Source organism: Oryzias latipes, chromosome 16 (assembly GCF_002234675.1).
Source record: "Oryzias latipes chromosome 16, ASM223467v1".
Taxonomy (NCBI): domain Eukaryota; kingdom Metazoa; phylum Chordata; class Actinopteri; order Beloniformes; family Adrianichthyidae; genus Oryzias; species Oryzias latipes.
In genome coordinates, this window is record NC_019874.2 from 29950678 (window position 1) to 29974018 (window position 23341).

Genomic DNA, 23341 nt, shown 5'->3' on the forward strand with positions numbered 1-23341 from the left:
AAGCAGTATCAACTAAAAGCCCTTTAAAGGTAGGATTTATGAAGACGAAAAACGTGTTTATTCATCCATTTTTGAAACAATATTTCCCTCCAGAAGCTAACAAGACAAGAAGCTAATTATTATCATATTTGCCGGCGTCAATGTCCGTAATAGTTTTGTACGACGGTGTATTACGGACGTCAGAAATAAATATATATTTGTGAGAAAAAGGTTATAATTCTTTTAAAATAGCCATTCAGTTATTTGAAAAAAAGGCAACATTTTTTGAGAATAAAAAGGTAAATGTATTTTTTAAAAAGTTGTATATTTACCATTGAAAAATAATGATTTTAAAGAGAATAAAGTTGGACTTTTACCTAAAAAATTTAGCAGATTAATTGCAATTCTTGAGCTGATGTCATCTTAGCATAAATGAAACAGGTAATGTTCGATTGTCTTTGTTGAAACATTTTAACAGCTAAACGTAGCATGTTACTTCAGAGAAAAAAACCTGAATTTTATGACTTCATTGTTGTAAAATTTTGACTTTTTTCTCATAATTTTACAACTTTATCCTCATATTAGTTAATTTTTTTCTATATTGGTGGCCCTAATACTTTTTTGCAGAATTGTTCAAATTTAAGCACATTTATTGTTATAATAGCAGAAATCCAGTACTGAGATGTCAGATTAAAACATTTAGATTTCTCCCATTTTTAATATGGATTGTACCTTCTGTCTGATGTGTTTTGTAGCTTTTCACTAAATCCAGAAATGCACAAAATTCTCTTGATGTGAACTCAGGGGAGCGTTTGGTATCCTCCCGTAGTACAAACGGAGTTTCCATATCATCAAAGCTAATGCTGTTACTGTTGGTGCAACAATAATACTACGACCACAGCTAACAACGATTAATAGTAATACTAAGACCAGATCCACAAATGGTTTGAAACAGGAAGTGTTAAAACCAGGCAGTTATTTTCATACCTTTTTTTATAGATAATCCAAACATTAGAGTACTGTTGAAATGAGGATTTCCTTATGATCCCATTTTTTTCTTTTAGTTTGCAAAAATCTAATAATTCCAGTGATGATATTTGTTTGGGCATCTATGCAATCTTGGATGTGTAAGTCACTGCAGGGCTAAAACACAACTGCTGAAATGCTCCCAATGTTCCAAAAACGGTCCCACAACATCACACTTCCGCCGCCGTTTTTTAACTGATGTTGATTTTGGTGTTATTTTGAGTCCAGATGTTTGGAGAAGCTCTCCTTCCAGAAGGTTCCTCTTGTTTGTCATCAGAACAGCAGTCCAGAAGTTTAGTGGATCATCATGATGTTCCAGCAGTGTCTTTCTCCTTGAACTCTGACGTGAATTGAGTCCAGTGAGGTCTGACCTCCTTTCTGACCTCCTGGATGAGTCCTCTTTGTGTTCTTGGACTCATTTTGGTTCCAGGTTGCAGGGTTCTCCGTGTGAAATCCCATCTCTGCACCTTTCTGTTGAAAAACTTTGTGTCTGACAAGAATCAGATGTAAAATGTTTCATCCGCGGCCAAAACACAGAATTGATCAAAATTTCAGTAATAAATGTCAGGATTTAATTTGTGATTCTGTGCAGTTCCAAATCTTCTTTCAGTACCAGTTTTTTGTGATTTAAACTGACCAAAGAAGTAAGTTTTACTCTTAAATTATGGATCCTTCAGATAAAAAACAGCAGAGTGACACACAAAATATATAATTTAGAAAAATGTACCATAGATTTAAACATTAGAAATGAACTTTTCTTAGTTTGAGGTTAACCAAATGGGTTTTTTATATTACACCGGACTTATGTTGTGTAGAAAATAAATGAATTGTTAACTAATGAGTATTTGGTCATTAAATTGATTTTAAAAAATGATCTAAAACAATTGGCGTTAGGTATATTTTGTCGTGTAACCCTGACTCCACCCCTTTTTGAGCAGTTTAACCAGATGAATTGAAGCAAAATGTCAAAGACCAGGTATTTTTTATGCAAATGATTTGTTTTTCAATGGATCCCTCCATCACACCCAGAGATGTGTGGGAGAGGTGACACTCCAAACCTTTAGCACAAAAGCAGACATCACCCGGCACGTGTTCCTGACCCTTTTATCATTCAGTAAAAGTCAGCCGCCGCCGCCTCAGCTCATCACTGTCTCGTTCTGTCACATCATCCAGAGGGGTTGCAGGGAGCGGCGGCAGCGGCGGCTGTCTGAACTTTGAGATGGACAGGCCTTCTGCGGGCTGTCAGATAGTATCCAGTAAATGACCTGCTTATTCTCTCCCGCTGTCGACGGCGTCCTGACGTCTCCCCCGACAGAAAACACATCAGTGGAAACCAAAGACTGGCGGGCGGATGAGGCGAGACGCCCGCCGAGCGGCAGAAAAGAGATTTTCTCACATCCTTCACACGCCTCAGACGTGCTGGATTTCTCCAAAATGCAACCGTTTGTACCAAAACCTTTGCTCATTTGCTGGCCGCATTAATAAGAAATGCAAATAAAGAGGCTGCAAAAGTAATGTTTGCTCAGAAATGACAAAGATGTTTTCAAAACCTTTATTTTTTTATTTTAATTTGCAGATTGACAGACATCATCATGACTGACTAAACAACAGGTTCAGCCTTGGTTTCTCTCATCTGACCCAGTTATCTGTTATTGCACCTTTCAAAAAAAGAATAGCACTTAAGGAGGAGAGGAGTAGGTTAAATCAAAGGTTTATCTCTTATGAATTGAATTAAACTAAAAGTACAAGCTGTTCGGAAAACCTTTACTTCAGTGTTAATCAGTAGTTTGCATCAAGAAACGCAGCAGCTGTGAGTTTGAACAGACCAGGCTGCAGCAGCCTGTCACCTCTCTGTTTAAATCCTCTCCAGCTAGCTTAGCCCTTCACACCCCCATCCTAATATGAGCAGTGCAAGAAAAACGGTGATCTATTTGTCTGCAAGTGGATGCATCAGAATGGAGCGGAGCAGGGAGCCTGTAGCCCAGAGTGTTTTCTACGTCACAAATGTCATCTTTTTTCCATCTGCAGCTTTTCATCTGCTCCTGATTCACAACAATTTGAAAAAAGAAATACTCAAACTCACGTTTAATCTTTTTAAATGCCACAAAAACATGTCAAAAACAAAAAATAAACCCTCATTACACACACGAGTTGTGCCTCTACATTAGAAGCCATCAGAATGAAATGGTGAAATGGTTTCTCATGAAAATACAGGTTTCTTTGTGTTGACCTGATGTTTTCATCACCGAGCCGGCTTTTTGTGTTGCTGACGGGTCCAGCGCTCTGAATGGTAGGGTCCCTTTTTGTTTGGAGAGTTCATGGGGTGAACTCTATTTGCATACAAGCTCTCAGAAACCACAGTTGGTTACTAAGTTGTACTGTTGCAGATATTGTTGATTGTTGTAGTTGTGCTGAGCATCATCATCTGCTGTTTTAGTTTATCTACACCTAGACTTCATCAATGCCCTCACATGTAACTTTTAAAAAAAAAGACTTTTTTTCAAAATGCATGAAAAAATCCGATTACTAGTGAGACCTAAAGCTGAAAATGGCACATTTGTCACTTTTCTTTGAGAGTTCATGTTGATTGTGTGATCACGTGACCTCTGTCAAGTGTTGCATATGAGCGTGAAGCTACTTTTCTCTACTTCTGAATCTGTTGGAATTACAATCATTGCATATACAGTAAAGGAATAAGGGTAATTCAAAGAACGTCAACACTGTAGCAAAAGCTCTGGTCTTGGAGGGTTGAGAAATAAAATAAAAATCATTGTAGTTAGTGTCTGCGTCCTCTGGGCTCTTTTATATCACATGCAGTGTTTGCATGCAGTCAGTAAGAAACTAGTTCTCACATATTACTAAAAGATGCGTCCCACAGTCACTACGTACATTTACGGATAAATATTGAATCAGATGTAAATAAACATAGAAAAGTGGGACAAGTTGTAGTCTTTATGTGACATTTTCACAGATTTATCACAAATGAACCACGGAAGAAGTACGAATAACCCTTGTGCTATCCTAGGCACTTTACCATTGGAAGTTGGGTCATCTAGACCCACTAGACAGTGTTCTGAACCTTTTTTCTTCAATGATTTGTGATCTTCACTGGTGTCCATGGATTACATGAAATCTTTCCACCTTTATCCACCTTTGTCATTGTAGGGAGAACACGTTAATGTAAAGATCGGGTCATCTGGACCCCATAGAATAGCACAAGGGTTAAACCACGCAAAGAACACATAAATCAACGTAGAATATGAACCGTGCGTGAATATTGCGCTGTTTATATGTAATTCGTTAGTGATTCATGCGTCAATTACGTAATCTTATAGTGATATGTGAGCTGATACCCGATATAAAGGTTAGACATCGGTGGTGCATGCGGGAATTGGTTAGACATACGTGGAACGGTCGTGAAAAGACACATCTCACAAAAATCAATGTAGTAAACGACGTAAAATACACCTAAACTGCATAATTCTCAACCAACCAATACATTTGGAAGAGATTTACTGAATTCACGTAAAGACCCGTCCGCTGAAACACTTTATGACGTCTGCACACATCGACGAATGCAAGAAACACTTATGAATAACGTTCACTAGAGAAGAGATTTCAGACGTGGAAAATTTGCAAAAAAAATGTAGTGGCAGTGTGACACGTTCTTTATGACTAGAGTGTGTCGTAGAGACACCATACAACAGCATCACTCGTTCGTCATACTAATAATAATACCACCCTGAGGTGGTCGTACGAGCCTTAAGGGAACTGCACAACACTGAGGACGCAGCCGACTCTTAATGCGTTGAGTTGGAATTCTAGCATTTTTAAGAAATCCGTCTGAACTCCTGAGAAATCAAGAACGCTGGACGTGAACTGAGGACATGTGCTCACCTGTCTGTTGTCACATGTCTTACCTTCATGTCTGTTCAACTGCTAAAAAAGACCTGATCTCTGCTTCAACACTGCGAGTAGAAGTGATCCTGGGATGATGTCCAGCTCTTAATGCAGCCTCGTTTTTTCACTCACCTGCTCTCTGATTGTCTGCGGTGGCATTCCTGTTACCGCTGCCGCCGGCCAGAGCCTGTTTTCAGGCAGACAGCTCATCAGGATGATTGGCAGGTGGCTGCGCTGGAGCCTGACCTGCTGAGGGGGAAAAAAATTGCATATCAGAGCTCTTGGAAGTAATTTGAGAGTTGACACTAAAGTTGCCGTGTCCTGAGATGCTGTGCCGTGCACTGCTGGAGGCTAGAGACACATAGGTGACGGGCTTTTGTGCATGTGCGTGTTTGTGTCGTGATCACTGGACTGGGCGCACGTCATGCAACATTTGCTCCCACAGCGTTTCTGTCTTTGGCAGGCGCGACTCATGTGGACTGTTTGGCTCGGTGGGTGGCTGATGAGTGTGGGACTCGTGGCACTGCAGCTGCTCACTGCAGACGTCCCTCACTCCAGGGAGGGAGGAAATGCTGCGTGACGGGGGGATTTCTTTAAAAGATACGTGGAAGAAGATGCTCAAGACGAGCCGGAGTCCCCCAGCTCTGCATTGTGAATATACTCGTATGAATAACAGATTTGGAATTCTGCTCTCTGCTGTGTGGCTGCTAATCCAGGACCCAAATATGCAATTTTCATAGCCTCTGTGCTCTGAGAAATAACATGTTTGTAGCCCAGTGCATGTTTCTGCTAAGAGGTCACTGTTTCTCTCTTGGCCCAGATGTTTCTAACTGAGTTTCAACTTTCCAGAGCTCGGTTTCCCATCACAAAGCAGGGAGTGTTTCCCTGCTGTAGCACATCTTCTGCCAGCGAGCTTGGCCAACTTAGTGTGTCATCCCTTTTATTCCTCTTCAAAACTCTGGGTGAGATTCACAGCACAAAGGTTGCATGTTGCATAACCCTTTCTTTCTGTGTGTGAGGGAAAAGGCAGAGCTCCTGCGGTGGTAATGCAATATAGTGTTCTTCTGTTGCCAGGATCCACATTTCCACTGTACCTCAGAGTCCACTGCTGTTTAAAAAAAACACCAAAAATTTTCTGGGGGGGTTTTCTGAGCATCTTCTAATGAAGTCTCGCCTCTGATTGCAGTTGGACACTTGATAATTCAGTCTTGATATCAGGTACTTTGAAAGAGCCGGCAGCATTTTTTGTAACACTTTATACGTTCTCTGCTAATGCATCAACCATTAAAAGATCATTATGCACTTCAGTTTTTCCATCTGCTGAGTAGGTGCGTCAGGTAATTACAGAATAAGTTGTAAAAGCATTAAACATCGACTCTCCCCCTGCCTTTGCACACTCACAATTCATGTACTTTGTAGTACCAGCATCAGTATTCGGTTGTTAATTAGACTTTGCTCCAGTTTGAGTCCTCTCCATCTGTTTTGAACCCTGATATCACCTACATCTGTTTAGTTTTGTTAACTGGCAAAGCTTCAGCTCCAGATAGGTGGAACTGAAGTTCGGTCCTACGTACTCAGGTCAAACGGGTGGATGATGCCGTCGGCTGGTTTGGTTTACCGTCACGCACAGCGCTCTCGAAAACGAACCGGGACCTAACTGCCTGGAGTATTTAGGCCGTTCCAGACGCCACTCTCTTAACTTTTTCACCGGCGAGTTCTGATGATACCATCGGGATAAGTGTCTACACCTCTATCCAACATCATGCTATTAGCCGCCTTAGTTTGGTGTGACAGCTCGTCTGACTGGGTGGGCCAACCCACTGTGTTCTCCCAGGATTTTCCTGTGTTCTACCAGTAGTCTCTGTGTGCTTGCAAGTGAATCCTGGTGCAGTTCAAAGTTGTGTGAAAGTAAATGGACCCTCCAAAGCACCAAAGAGTAGAAATGAACCATAGAGGGTGATAGATAGATAGATAGATAGATAGATAGATAGATAGATAGATAGATAGATAGATAGATAGATAGATAGATAGATAGATAGATAGATAGATAGATAGATAGATAGATAGATAGATAGATAGATAGATAGATAGATAGATAGATAGATAGATAGATAGATAGATAGATAGATAGATAGATAGATAGATGACAGGGCGTCTACATCTTTTAAAATTGTGTTGTAGTTTGTTAAATTAAATTAGTCTCAAATGAGTTGTTATCTTTGTGTCCATCTACTTTGATCTTGAGACTGCTGTGTCCATCATTCCCTTCAGTAAACGTCTTTGAAAATGTTGTGATTTTAAATAATTTAGATGTTCAATAAAAAAACACAACTTTTAATTGAAGCTACTTAACACCTAAAATATTTAATTCAATTGGATTGTCAAATATTTTAAATGACTCAGAGGAAGAAAAAGATAAGATGCGATTAGAAGAGGACGGACTTTTTTTTTTTGGGCTGTGCTTTACGGAGCCATTAAACCAACAAAGCCCAACTGTGAAAACAAAAGGTGGAGTCTGTGTTTGTTTGGGCTCCTCACTCACTCAGGATCAATATAAATGAATATAATTTGTTGGAGTTATTTTTTATTTTGTATCTTGTGTAGCCTCAATATTGGATTATGCTTTCATATCTTTATCTTTTCAAAACCTTAAATTATTTGTAGTCGTGTATTCTAGAGCGTATTCTTTGTGGACAAAAGTGTCTTTCAAAATCGAGAATTTAAAGGCAAAAATCAATTTTCTTGTGTGTTGGGAATAAAACCATCTGACAATTGCACAAAAATTCCAGTTAAATAAAACTATATATATTTATGACATATTATATTTTTGTAACTGATTAACACCCACCTTCTACAACTGATTGTACTGTTGCTGCATTTGGAGGTTTTTCCAAACCCTTTGAACAAAACAAACAACCCTCATTTAAAAAAAAGGTCTTTGCTTTTTTCCTCTGTGTTCCAATCAGATCTACCTGTGGTGAAGGTCACTCTTCTGTTATGGCTATTGACTTTTTCCCAACTTCTAAATATTTAACTACATTGTTGTAAACCAATGAATAGTTTCTGCTCTTATTTTTTCTCCTGACGTTTGTTTTTTTTTGCAGCAGAAAGTTCAGTTTGTTCTATTTCAGTCCAAACATCCGACACAACAGTGGAAAAACGTCACCGGTCTACCAGACCTTTGCTGGGGTCAAATTGGGATATTGATTCAACATTTTCCTCTGAGCAGTACTTTCAAAAAGTTTCTTTGCTGCAGACTTTCAGCTTGACCTCATCAGTTCCTGGTAACTGCCATTCCTTAATTACATTATGTACCGCGGCCACGGCTACCTGAAACTGCTCTGCTATCTCCTCATAGCTTTGCAGGCTTCTATTATGTTAATTTCAGAGCTGCAGACAGCTGCTGAGAGGATTTCGTAATTGCTGATAGTTAGCACCAGCTTTCAAACAAGTCTTTTTCAAGCTTTTGCATCTCCATTCCAGGAGTAATGATGGAGCCGGCAGTTGGACAGCTGTCCATGCATTCACTTTTCTGAGCTCCCTCCCTGACTTGACTGCCAGCAGGCGGCTCCGTGTCACGTTCTGTTTGCAAATTCTTCTTCTAAAGATTATTTGACTGCTGCTCCAAAACACAATTACACTTCAATGATGATTGCAGCGTTTGACATTCTGGCAAACACCCACAAACCACTTTGGGATGCTGTGCATCGCTTACAGGCGCTCTGAGAGAGCCAATGAGGAGGGATCTTCCTCTGAGATCACCTCCAGGAATCACATTTGGATGACCCACCTGCGAGTCCGATTGGGTTTTTCCCCTTTAAAATAATACCAACCTAAACATGTTTTTAATTAGTGATGTTGAGAACTTTGTTTTTATACTCGACTGTACGAAGAAATTCAGCAAAAAATAGACGACTTTTTAGAAACTTCTAAAAATTAAAAGATTTAAAACCACAAGAGGCGTTTTCTGGCCCGCATGTACTATTCGTCCCCACCCTCGCCACCCCTTTTTACCCTCCCTAGCTAGCCGAGTGTCTGCTACATACCCCCCACTCGCCCTGTCTGCCCCTGCCACCCTGGTCAGACCTTCATCTGACAAATTCATGTAAAAAAACCATTTTATTTAAGTCATTTTTACAAGAATCTGCAAAAGTAAATTTTGGGATTTTCTGTTTGAGCTAAGGATTCATGTATTTAATATTCAAAGTATGCGGGTAAAAAAATGCGAGCTACATGGAAATGCCACTTTGTGAGCTCGCCACGCTAACATCGTTCAAAATTTACAAACTTTAAAACTCAAATTTGTTCCCAAGTAGCTTCCCAATGATGCTCGAGGAGTTAGAAGGTGAAATCTCTAGGAGATTGGGTTGCTACGACTTTAAAGACATCTTAAAACAATCATTTTCAGTCAAGAATGGCCAGCGGCATCAGCTTTACTTCTTGTCACCTTGAAGTGCAAACAGAAATCTCTGTTTCCTTCCATCCTCAGGTTTTTCTAGTTTTCAGATCAAGAATGAGTTTCACAGGAAAATCGAGGAACCCAAAGGCAAATAATTTAATTTTGTGTTCAATCATTTTTTATTAGAACTCAAGGCCTTTGTGAAAAGGAAAAATGAGAAAAGACCCATGAATCCTATAACTGCTGCTTACTTTTGTTAACCAGTATGGGCCTGCATGCTGCACTGCTGCTGCTGTTGCTGCATTTACTGCTGCTGTTGTTGAATTCGAATAAAGAAATACTTAGAAATGAAACTTTAAAATAGATTTTCTTGATCTGTGTCCCCATCATCAGAAAAGAACATGTTAAAAAAACATTTTCATCTTCTTGAATCACGTTAATTTCCCCTTTTTTCGGTCGGCATGTCTCGGCAATACCCTGGTGTTGCATCACCTCTGTCACCTTTATTTCATTAAAAGGCAGAGGTAGGTCACTGTGAGGCTTCAGAAAGATCCATCTGAAGCCCCAAAGCGTTGCTTTGAAATACTGCAGGAAGAAATGTCAGGTTTTTATCATTTTCTCCTCCTCAAATAATATTTTCCAGCGAGGTCAAAGACAGGACGACTGACAGTCATTTTTTCCTCTCAGTCTGACGGTTCTGCCTCTCCTGGACCTTTTTTTCCTCCTCTCTTGCATCATTCGGCCTCTAGTTGCCCTCGCTGAGACGACCTCCTCCTCCGGTGAGCCGACCCGGTTGCCTGCCCACCCAGCTGCTCCTGATTCGCTTGGCGCTGACAGTGAGGCCAACTTTCAGCCAGACTTTGTTTCCAAGCTGCTGCCTGAGCTGCACCTGATAACCTGCTTCCATAAGTCAGTCTTTAAAAAAAAGATCTGTCTGGTGTTTAACTGTGCTCTCGCTGCCAGTGCAGGTGGTTACCAAAAAGCAGGAGTTACTTTTTAAGTGTCTGGCGCTTTTTGTATCTGCAAAAACAAGGACTTGGACCTGCAGTTTGGAGAAATAAATCTAACTTTGCCTTTTTTGGTCACTCCTAATATTGAATATAAATTTTAGTTGCAATTTTGAAAGCCAGTAAATCTCAATTAAAATGATTGAGCCTGTTATGTGCAGAACAACGTTGTACTTCCCACACTGTTCCAGCACCTTTCCACGTTCCCCAGCCGAGTGAGACTTTTCTTTTTTGTGGCAGGGAAGTGAAGGTGTTTGTTCTTTTTCTCTGCTAGCACACAAAGGAAAAGACACGCCAAACAAACAGGCAACAATGCAGCTTTTCAGCCACTCTTGAAGCTGAAATGCAGGCGCTTGCTGCCCAGCGGAGGGTCTTTTGTCTGTTCGTTGGAGTTTTTTTTTTATTACCTTGACAAATAAACCATCAATCCGCCCCTAAATAGTCATTATCTGAGCAGCAGCAGCTTAGAAGCGTTTCATGCTGTGGACTTCCACTTGAAAATGAAGCCGCAGCACAGAACTGCATCAGATTAATGAGACAACTGCGAAAGAATCCGAGTAAGACCTGAGGAGCCGCGGCAATACCGGTAACGCCTGCAACATAAACAAATCTGCCTTTTATTGAAAAGGAAATCACTCTAATGATGAAAAAAGTCACTAAACAAACATCCATTTACATCATGTTTTTAACGAAAACAAATGTGCGCACTGGAAGACGGACTAAAGTCATCCAGGTTTGCAGCAGAGTTTGGTGTCTGCTCACTTTTCAACCACGTTTAATGACTTTCTGCCAGATTTCTGTTGCATAACCTTGCTAAATCTGCTCTGGCTTTGGCGGGAGAACAAGCAGGTGCAGCTGCAGGATTCAGGCCAAAGCGCAAAAGCAAGGATGTGGATGCATGGCTTTATTAAAAACTTCACACAGATGGAAGGTTGGAGACATGGTCCAGATGCAGCCTCCACACTCTAACAAACAGGGTTCTGTCAACTGCTGTCTTCTTTTTTTTGGAATGATTCCAAGTATTATTTTTGCATGCTTATTTTCCAAAACAAATCAATGAAAGGAAATTGAAAATGCTTTTTGAAGTGGCTTCAAAAGTTTCTTTTCTACAAAAAAGGGAAAAAAATCAAGTGAAGATTTTGCATGAAGGGATTTTTATTTCCCCCCTAATATTTATTGGTTGCTTACAGTCCGAATATCTGCAACAGATAAGAAATGAACGGAATACATACCAAAAAAAGACATCTTAATGGGATTTTATTTGCTCCTCTGCTGTTACCATGGTTAGAAACTGTCATTGGAACATTTTTTATTCTGTTTTTGTAGCTTAAGGGCCTTTATCCTGCTTTTTTTCTTCAGCCTTTCAGAGTAAACTATATCCATATATATGGTAATATATTACCTTTGGCATGCTAAAAAAAAACATTCTTTTAGTGAGTTATATTTGGAGCTGATCTTCTTCCCCAACTCTCACCTGGATCCTGACTACCCCGTCTCTCCTCTGATGATCGTATGCCTGTTATTGACCCTTATTTAGCTTTGTGGACTTTTAGCTGAGCTAATAAACCTGCTGCACTTGGGTCCAGCCCTCTAACTTTTCTTGTGACACTATTGAGGAATTATAGTACTGTAGATTATTTCTTTTTTTCTTCCTTTTTCTGCGTCTACGTGATGAACATTTTTTTTTTCAAATGCTAGAGTCTGCACCTTAAAAAGAATTGCCCCTCTGGAATAAATAAAGTTGTTTGATTTGAATTGAATTGAAAGGCGGGAACCGTCTGACACAAATGGGAGGACAGTTGCTTCCAAGATGTCTATATGTTTCTGATTATGGATGCCTCAAAGGGCATTAAATGTATATCAATATACAAGTATTATCAAATTTACCAAATAGGTTAAAGTAAACTATAAGTTACTCATGTTTTTCTACTGTCCTGCTGGTGTGATAAACTGTGTTCCAAGGTTCTGTTGGAATAGAGACCAGTCTGCGTGACCAGAACTTCTTTAGGTGTCAGTCAGAATCCAGTATTCTGACAAAACTGCGCCCAATACCTCTTAACTATTTTATGATTTCATGTTCATTACACAATTACCAGTATGAAGCCTATTGAGTCGACTGTTGTTGTAGAAATTGGGCTATATACCGTAAATAAAAATGAATTGAACTGTTTAAAAAAAAAAGGCTTCCAAAGTGTTGATTTTACTTGGAGTCAGAGTGGGAAGATTGACCAAATGTCATGTTTCACTGTCCTGTTGAAGAAGTTGCCCCATGCTGAGGTCACTGAGGGTTCTGGCACGCAGCTCGGCTCAGGAAATGGAATTAATCCTCCTATAAGCCAGAATTCACCCGCTGACGCCATGAAAGATTGATTTCTGGCTTTCTTAACGAAGCCGAGCAACCTGTTTACTCTTCAGAGCGCGGTGGCATCCGCGGGTCAGCGTCAGCCATCTTTTCATTAGTCTTTGTTTCTCTCCTTCCTCTAGATGGACCCGGTTCAAAAAGCCATCCTCCATCACACCCTCGGCCTCCCTCCCATCATCAAGAGGAAGCACGTCTCCTGCAGCGTTTGCCAGCTGAGGTTCAACTCCCAGGTGAAGGCAGCTTTGCTTTGATTAAAAGTCGAAAAGTTTCTCTGACAAAGTTTCATCAGACAGAAACAAATGATGCTTCAGAGAACTGGAGCACAGAACTAGTTTGACTCTCTAACCCAGATGTTTTTGTCAAAAACGAGACACACCTTTGTCTTTCTGCTTGAACCCTCTGATGAATCCAAGTTTCTCCACAATTTTTGACTGTACTGTATATCAAATTTAGAATGTATGGAAGACGCAGATGATGTTGAGAGATCCGGTTTATTTATTTTGAAGAGCTCTACAAAAGCTTTGGTAACCACGTCTCCATGTATGGCTTCATGACATTATTCAGAGACTCTCCCAGTACGGTGATCTTCACCATCTACTGCAGGAGCTGCGTCTCAATGATGGCGCGTTCAGCGGTACTTCTATCATCTCTCTGTGACCCAGTTTGACGACTTCCTGTCCCTCTCTGAGGACAGAAAAAAATTTAAAATCAATATAAGGATAAAATTGGAGGACCTTGTCACTATTTTCTTGATGCAAATGAGAAAAGAATCATAGTCAAGTGAAGAGAATTGTTAGCTTCTCCTCCATGTTGTCTTTCTTTTACTGTGAAGCACTTTGGTTCCCTGAAACTGCTATCTAAATAAAGCTTTATTCATTCCTTTGTTCATTTATTCATATTGGTTTTGGACTCCATCCAATGACTACATCACGGATCAAAGCTGAGTGCATCCTTGGTTGCCGTGACGCAATTTCAACGGCATTGATCTCTGGATGTGACGCCCACTATGTGCTTAAAATGCATTGTAGGATCTCTGATCGCATCTGTACATTGACTTAACAATGAAATATGGCGCTTCATGGCTGCCATTAATTAAACAAGCACAAAGATAACTGAGGAACTGAGTGAGGCACCTTACAACCGCGCAATGCTAACCGAGTGACCTCTCATTTTACAACTGCACGGTTGCAATCCGCGCTCCTGCGTGTTCGCTGGGTTTGCGAGCAGTGTTCAGGGGGGGTGTTTGTCACTTGGGGGCGGTAACCTTTCTGGTTGATCTGATTGGCCGAAATTTGCAGGTCAAATCCTGTTGAGGCAGCGGGGTGGGAATTTCATTTTTTAGAGGCTTTTAATAGAAAAAAAAGTGCAGATGTAACGTGAATTAAAACGTTAATAAACGGCCAAGAACAATTTAAGAAAGTTGTTTTGATGAAAGTTGTTGTTGAAAAGGTTTTTTTGTGCTGTAAGTTTTTCCCATGTGACTATCACTTTATTAGTTAAATATACAATAATTTAAATATTATTGACCTGAAAGAGGTAAAGCTAATGGAATGAAGGAAAATCGATCAACATTAGATCAAGAACAGTGAGATGCTGCTCCATTCTTAGCATCTGAAGTGTAAATCCCGTTGGGTGTGAGGGCAACGGTCGTCCATTCCAGTCTGTCAGTAAGGTGAACACCCACCCATGGAAACAGGAGGTGACTAAAATAAACAAAACAATACTACAAACCCATTCTTGATATAAATCATTTTTTTTAAAGCCATGGAGCCGCAACGGAGGGGTAAAAGTTGCATGTGGATCCTCGGGTTGCAGAGCCCGTCTCATTCAGACCACTTTACTTTTACACTCTTGTTTGTGAAGCTCAGACAGTAACCATGTCTGAGCTTCACTATCTAGCAACAATCCATACCTTCCACACCCTCCACTAACAAATACCGTGTTTAAAATTTCCAGCAGAGGTGAGAGTTTATTAGATTTAATGGTTTTATGTAAGAGCTCTTAAATTCCATTTTGTTTTGAAAGTCATTAAAAGAATTTAGATGAAAATTGCTGCTGTTCTATGTGTTAAATCAGAGTGATCCTTCGCTCGCATTGCCGAGCCGCCTTTCATTACCCAACAATCAGTCCTTTTCACGCGCTCAATGGGTCAGTGTTTACCGGGGATGAGATCATGTTTTACATGGAAAAAGCCTTCCATTCATATTGTTTGTTCATCAGCTTGTTTTATTTTAAGTGATCCTTTGCTGTTTATGTTGCCCGTGTCCTGACATGAATAAAATAAAATATATCTCGTTCCCACCAGTTAATATCTTGTTCGCACAAAATAATATTCCGTTCCCACGAATTAATTCATTTGTCCGAACAAAATAATTGTTTACGTCATGCGTCATGCATAAACAGGGATGTGAACAATAGTTGGATTCACAGCAGATACCTTTACATTTCTGTCCGTCTCATTACATATCATTGAAGACACGGAAGATGTTTAGAGATCAGTTTTATTTATTTTGAAAAGCACAAAAGCATCGGTAATCCCGTTTTCATGTCTGGGTTCATTCACATCCCGGTATGGTCTCTGTCCATCCTGCTGCAAAAGCCGCTTTCTGACGCCACTTCCATGTCTCTGTGACCCACGTTTGTTCAAGAGGGGATGAATAAAAACAAGAATGATCTATTATTGTCTCAATGAAAATCAGAAAAATATCATAAGATTTTGGATACCCACGCCTTCTGCTTCACCTACCGGACGTAGCTCCTAGCTCCGCCGCAGAGCTCTTTAGCTCTTTAGCTCTTTAGCTTGTCTTCGGGCGGCCAGCCAGCTGCGGTATGGCATATTGTAGTTTAGGGTCGAATGGGAATAATAATATTCATGACTTGTCTTTTATTAACATAATCATTTCCAGTCGCTTTACATCTGAAGGCTAGTGGGCTACATGCTACTTAGCCCATCATTAACCTGTCATTCACGTCATGAGGCATTCCTAAACACGGATGTGAGCAATATTTGGATTTACAGCAGATACCTTCACATTTCTGTCTGTGTGGGTCACATTACTATGCATGGAAGACACATTGCACAAATTAATTATTTCAAGGGAACGGAATATTAATTTGTGGGAACGAGATGTATTTTACTGTTTCCATGTCAGCACACGGGCTCCGTAGCTGTCCGTCTGCGAGGATGAAGGCAAAAAAATCCTCTTTGCGTTCAGCCAAACGTGGGGTTCAGGATGAGGGGGTCTGTTTGTACTGCGGTTTATGGTCTGAGATCATAAAGTGGGGAAAAGGCTAAGTTTTTTTTAAGGATTTTAAGATGTTTTACTGGATGGGGTCGTGTTTATGAGCCTGTAATGTGTGTGAGTCAGCCTGATATGTGGCGTGCTTCATTACAGGGTTACTACTTGTTACCGGTCCAAAAGTAAACAATGAAAAGTGATTAAGAGAAAAAAGAAAGATTTTTAAACAGGGATGTGAGTGTCATTCAGGTGACGATCCCATTCAGTTTATGAAACAGATGAAACCACGATTCGTACTATTTCATTTATTAGGTTTGAATGCTTTTATTTAGAACAAGAGATTAGAATAACAGTAAAAAAAAAACATCTCTGTTGTTTTGGATCATTTAACAACAAGACCTGAAAAGGTTCTCTGCAGTTATTCTTCTTCCACTTTCGGCTTCTCCCATCAGGGGTCGCCACAGCGAACAAGTCGCATGGTAAATTTGGCAATGTTTTTACACCGGATGCCCTTCCTGACGCAACCTTCTCAAGCTGGGCTTGGAACCGGCAGAGGTAGAGAAGGGAACAGGGAGCAGCCTGGAGTCGAACCCTGGTTTCACGGATGGAAGGCGCCGCAAACCAGCATGAGCTAAACTGGCTCCCCCCGTTCTCTGCAGTTATTCCATCCTCAAATTTGAGCTGACTACAAGCAAGACAGCAAATGAAGACGAGTTTCCAACACAAAACATGTTTTTAATTTTTTCATCTTTAGTGAAAAAACAAAAACTGCCAAAACCTTAGATGAACATTTTACATACGTGATTTCACGGATGACTTCTCCGACATGCTAGGCTAGCAGACATGATGTCATGTCATTGATCAATAGTTTTTTTTTTTTATGTTACTATTCTGGATATCACCGTCCAATCAGCGATGTCCCAGAGTACCTACCTTTTCCAGTCTCTGAAACAGAACAAAAATATCTGAGTATTCGGATACTTGTTACAAATATAATAATAACAATAAAGTCCCACTATCTGTCACACCTGTGCAAAATTTGTTATCTGCATTTGACCCATCCCCCTGGGGGAGCGGTGAGCTGCAGACGAGCTGCACTCAGGAGGCAGCAGCGTTAAGGGCCTTGCCCAAGGGCCCTCACTGGGTGATGTTAATTGTTCACCAGTGATATGGTAATTGCCCCAGTACCATTGTAGAGCGTTCTAATAGCTGTAGGTTACAACAGTTGGATTCCCTAAGACAATCAAATTCAGGTCTAATACTCTAAACTTTTCACCCAATTTCAGTTTTCTCAAACACAGACATCCCGATTCTGCTTTTTGCTGAAGAAGGATCCTTACTTTGAACTGACGCACAATTATGGGATGTACTGTCTTCACCACGAGGGTCCATGCTTCTTTAACCACTGGTTCCTGATGCATGAGGTTACTTTCAGGAGAAGATGACTTGTCTGGACGTTTGTGTGGTCTAATGAATAAACAAAACATCACTGCAGCTTTGTTTGGTAAGAAAACCTCCTTCTTGTGATAGACCCTAAAACAAAAACAAGATTCTAGATCCCTTCAGGTGTAAATACCTGGTGTGTTTGATTCACCTTCAGCCATACTGAAGCTTCAGAGGGCTCTTTCTTGATTTATACTATTATTATTATTCTTTGATTTGGCTTATCTGATCTGATCTTGGACATGGGAAGTCTTTTATAAAAGCTGCGTCCCACAGCCACTACGTTCACTTTGGTCATGTTGCACTGAAGAAAATTGGTCATGTGGTAATATATGTGGAAGAGTAAGAAAAGCTGTGGTCTTTACATTTAACTTTCTACAGATTTATCAGGAATAATCCACATTAAAACCACGGAAGTATGAATAAACCATGCAAAGAGCACGTAAATCAACATAGACACGGTGTGTGATTATTGCGCTGTTTATATTAAATTTGTTAGTGATTCGTGTGTTGAATACGTCATTTTAGTATGGCATGAGCACTGTATAGGTGAAATAAAAGTTATACATGCGTGAAAAGTCCTTTAGACATACGTGGAGCGGTCACGGAAAGCCACAATTTGTCTATGCATCTTGCAAAAATCACGCACAAAAAAATCTAAACAGACCAAAACTTTTGATGAGCTGAAAACAGAGTTCACTTAAAGACCCGCGAATTCCTCGAGGGGCATCTACGCACATCCACGAATGATGAACACAAGAAACACGTATGTCACTGTGAAAAAATCGGGAGCAATCTTTGCTTCCTTTTTTTGATAAGATAAGATAAGATAAGATAGGACTTTATTGATCCCCAGGGGGAAATTGGGTTGTCACAGCAGCCAAAAAAAAAAAATAGCAGTTGGAATAGTACGAAAAAAAAAAGTAACAATGGGTAAGAATAAAAATAATACAAGGGGGAAGTAAAAGTACAGGTCATAAATAACGGATTAAATAAGGCAATAAATAATTATCTGTAATAATTATTATTGGAATTATCATTTCAGAGTTGCATCAACACATTTTCAGCAGCGCATTCGCAAAGCACTCTTTACTTCCCCTTGATACGGTACAGGGACTAATGTAAGGTCATTCTGTAACTGAGAGGCTCTTACGGCAAACAAACATGCTGAACGGGTTGGAGCTGCTGCCAAATGTTCCAGCAGCCAAAAAATGGGAGAATTATACAAGATAAGAAAAGAAGAATGATGAAAACCAAGGTAATGTGTTTGTTTTGGCCCGAACAGAACTTTTGTCTTTACCAGAGCCCTTCCTGGCAGAAGTCCTGGTTTGATTTATTTTACAATAATGCTTTAAAAGGAAACTGAGACAGTTGTGTGTAAAATCTCCTGCTTCGCTGTCGATCTGCAAACAATAAAATAGATGTTTCATTTTGTAATGTTCAACACGGTTGTGGGAGTGCAAATGCAGAAGTATTGGCTGTGTGTGGCGTAAGGACACTGTACCACAGCATCACCCGTTCGTCACAACTTCCATTACAGATTCTCTAAGACAGTGTTTTCCAGCCAGTGTGCCGTGGGAGATGGTCAGGTGTGCCGTGGGAAATTGCCTTCATTAACTGATCTAAAAACATTTTCCATCTCCAGGATTTCAGCTCTGTGTTCATCCAAACAGGCCCTGATAAAACACTGAGTAGTTACGAATATGAAATATCATAAAATACTTTTTTCTTTCTGTTTATTTGATTCTATTAAAGACACTTTGATGAGAATGACAGTACCACGACTTAGCCGTAGCGTCAGCTGTTTTCTGAAAAAAAAACATTTAATTGTCTTCTCCAATAATTCTTGGAGGCTTAATCACATGTCATCAGTCTGACCAATAAGAAGTGGTTAAAGTCTTCACTTCCTTGTTCTGATTTAGCTCATAAAGTCTCTCAGTTCCAACCAAAATACCAGCTAAAGCTCGTCTTTAGCGGTGTAGCTTTCCACAGAATCCGGTCTCAGACCGTGGAACAAGTGAACAAAACAATGAAGCTCAGAGACGAGAGTCTGTCTGGAGTTCGGCGGCTGTTTGCACTACATCTCCCATGATGCATTGGGTTAAAGTGACAAGGTCTCAGCGCACAATGAGTCTTCCTTTGACGTCTTGCAACCACAACGAACACACATCAAACAATTTTAAATCTTCTAACTTAACTTTTATTACATCTTTTAGAAAAAACAGCTGCAGCTTCCAGCTTTTCCTGCCAAAATTATCACAAAAATGCATGTGAGATTACAGAGGGGCCGTAGATCAATACAGACTATGAGTTTCTCCTTTTTTTTAATTTTTTGATGCTGGTGTGCCGCGGGATTTTTATCAAGGTTAAAGTGTGCCGTGGCTCAAAAAAGGTTGAAAAACACTGGACTAAGATACATTAACAATCAGCCGGCCATGGCAACTTGTGTTCAAGCAGCCACATTCAATGAAAAGTCTATAAACAGCTGCAAACCCGCAATTTCTGGCTTTTTATCTTCAAAACTGTCACGGCAACGTGTCGCTACGCACGTTTTTAAGTCAGTTCTCTTCCTCTATAAACCAGTAGTTAACTGATGCATGCTTACTCTATATCTCAAAGACTTTAGAAAAGGTGGTTTATGTTGTAGATTCAGAAGTAACTGTGGCAAGTAGTGGGGCAAAGGTTTTGCAGGACGGGGGTATCCCCCTTTAGCTACAACCCTGATTTATTCCACTTTGCTGCTTAGGAAGAAACTCTTTGTGTTTACTTTTCTTCTAAACTTCCATGTAACACTAGGGGAGGAAATGTCAAAATCACATTTCACATTGCAAAAACATATCCGTATTAGGATACGTGATCAAACGTGGGCCGGGTGGGTGGCTGCCTGGAGCGCGGAGCGGGTGGGGGTCCTGGCTCGTACCGGGGGTTGGGGCGGGGGGATGCCCAGAACTCCTGGGTGGTGATGAGGTGCTCGTTTGGGGCTGTGGGCACTCTTCTGGGGTGGGGCCCATGTTGGGCGCTGCTCTCCTGGTTGGGCCGAAGCTGCACTCTCTGTCCCCCCCCATGCCTCCCTGCTCTCTGGCTCTGGCGGCTCCTGTGGCGGTCCTGCTGGCCCTGGCCTGGGTGGCGGAAGTGATCACCCGGGGGGGCAGTTGTTCTCTATCTGCTGCCGTGCAGGTTGTTGGGGGGTTCTGGCTGCCACTGCTGCTGCGGCGGGGGTCTTGGTGTGGGGATGGCTGGGCACTCTCCTTCCTTCTTTTCACATTCCATCATCCATTTTAGAAGAACATAAACACTCACCTTAGCACAGGTGTTAGCTCACCTTTGCACTAATATTTTGCGTGATTGAGTGAAATATTTCACACTAGTTGGTCTGAATGCATAAGTTTGAGTGTGTGAACATTATTTGTATTGTGTACATGTTGCCATGTGGAGATTTTTGGAGCCAACAGGTGTGTTTATAACATTTGAGTGTGTGTGGACAGGCCCCGCCCCTTCTAGATTGGTTTTACATCTGAACCTGACCGTAATGATAAACATCCATATCATGCTGCTTCATGGTTTTACCCCCCCTTATAATCACCCCCCTATCCCCCCCTCTCTAACATCCCTCTCTTGTCTTTCCTCCTTTCCTTTTCCTTCCGGTCCAACGCAAAAGATTTTCAAATATGACTAAAATGAAAAAAGTTTGGCCTCGATTACAGAAGGGGTTTATTCAGACATACTTCTGGTTTGTCAGAAGATTCATGACCCCTGGTGTTAAAGTAAAATATGTCCAACACAAGAGGCTGTCAGCTCTCATCTGTTTGCCCAGCTGTTGGACAGGACAAGTTGAAAAAAATAATAATAATAAAACATAAAGAAAAGGCTACATAATCAATGAATACCGTAGAACACAGGGGATTTGTTTTGTTCTGCATCCTGCAAATTTCAATCCTCCTTGATTTTCTGCTTGATGCCTGCTCTCCTTCACAGTTCAAAAACACATCTAACCTGGTTTTATCACGTTCACCTCGCAACCAGATGAGGCGTATGTGTTATCAGGATTGTTCAGCAACATGTTAGCTGGTGACGGAACATTAAGCATCGCCAACAGGAAGGATCGTCTGTCAAAACCGATCAACCGTAGTTTCATGTGATCCATCTGTGATGAGAGATTTTTGTGGTGTGGTTTACTCCTCAGGTGAACAGCAAACCTGCTCACTCCTTTGATCTAAAACTAATTCCTTTTTAGAATTTGGGAGCTGGGGAAGAGAAGTCCTACATGTGCCACATATTTGTAAGTAAGGTAGCTGTCACTCAGCTGATCCATGACGCTGCCTCCCTATATGTGTGTTTGTGCGTCACCGTCTTTGTGTTGTATTTCTCTGCATCCTTCACAGACATGGTTTGGATTCATAATGATTTCTTTCACTGAAGCTGATGTGCAACAAAACAACAAAAACAAACAAACAGTGATTTATTGAGATGCTTATTAGTCCCCCCCCCTTTCCTTTGTTTTAAGCAAACAAATTGACAACACAAGACAAAATTTGATGGAACTGAATCCCGATTGTCTTCCAAGCCAAGTGGTTTTACATTTTTTACATTTTTAAAACTAAAAATGACCTCTTTACTTTGGGAACTAAGTATAGGTTGTGTCACACAGTGGCTACCTACATTTTGCGCATCTTCCACGTATGAAATTTGGATTTTTCTTTATACATGCAAGATGAACGTAATTTAGAGTAAAGTGTTTTTTGCGTTTGTTATTCGTGGATGTGGGCAGATGTCTATCGGCCAACGGGTATTTACGTGAATTTAACGCAATTGTGTGTGATTTTTGCAAGATTTGTCATTTTTTCCCAACTGTTCCATGTACGTCTAATGGACTTTTCACGGATGTTCCATAGATGTAAGACTTTTATATCGCGTAAACAACGTATCACGTTCAAATGACATAATTGACGCACAAACCACTAATAGATTGCATGTAAACATCGCAATAATCACACACGATTCATGTTCTATGTTGATTCATGTGTTCTGTGTGTGTTTTATTCTCACTTTTTCCGTGGTTTATCGGGGTTCATTCGTGATACATCTGTAAATGTCTCATGAATGAACCAGTCATTTCATGTAAAGGCCACAAATTTTCCTCCATGTAAAATATGCTAAATGCTTGCAGTAGCTGTGGGACAAGACATTAAGGTCAGAGCATCCCAAAAAAACCTGGTTTTGAGTCTTGCCGCCGTCTCTGTATTGTTGCTGCAGAATGTTTGGGTCGGTGAGGATGACAAACAAAAAAATTCTTTAAAAAAAACAATACAAAAAAAGTCTCTCGCTTGAAAACAACATTATAACTTTAATTAAATGTTATCAAGATAAAATTGTTTTTACAAATAAGCAGTTTCAGTTAGAAAACTATCAACACTGACGGCTTCCTTTCTCTATTTTACATTTCAAAGCAAAAACTCTGGTTAAGAAAAAGGTAGAGACCCAAGACAATTGCACATATTTCTCAGCTCTAAATATGAAATAATCATTTACTCTGAGGTTGTAAAGGAAAACATTCTGATTACAACTTGAAACTATTAAACCCTTTTATGTTGTTCTTCAAAAAATGTTTTCTTCTTTTTAAAGCCACAGGAGCTTTAGCTTTGATTTTTAGAAAACTATTTTTCTATATTCCTTCTAAATTTCCTTTTATTTCACATTTTTAAGATCTGCTTTGTTTTCATTGAGTGTTGAAATCAAAGATGGAATAAAAATGTAAATCTGCTTGCAGAGCTTGTTTACCTTTCATCAAACATAAGAGGCTGTTTGATGCAAAAATATTTTTTTTAAAGTGTCCTCTTTTTTGCGCGAAACATTTTATCCTTAATCTGCACCCCACGCCTACAATAACTCCTCAGTTTTAAGTCAACCCTGCACCCACAATCTGCAGGAATAATGAGATTGTGATGGAATGCTTATTCACAGAAAATATAAATAACTGTGACGGAAA

General features: G+C 40.3%; 1 protein-coding gene across 2 annotated transcripts in view; it reads left to right on the plus strand.

Annotated features, from left to right (window-relative positions):
• Positions 1-23341, plus strand: part of znf385d (zinc finger protein 385D) — a 112557-nt gene that overhangs the window by 48210 nt on the left and 41006 nt on the right. For both annotated transcript variants that reach the window (XM_023964621.1, XM_023964620.1), the window contains exon 3: positions 12796-12903. In XM_023964621.1, coding sequence (XP_023820389.1) covers positions 12796-12903 — 108 coding nt within the window. The remainder of the gene's footprint in view (positions 1-12795; positions 12904-23341) is intronic.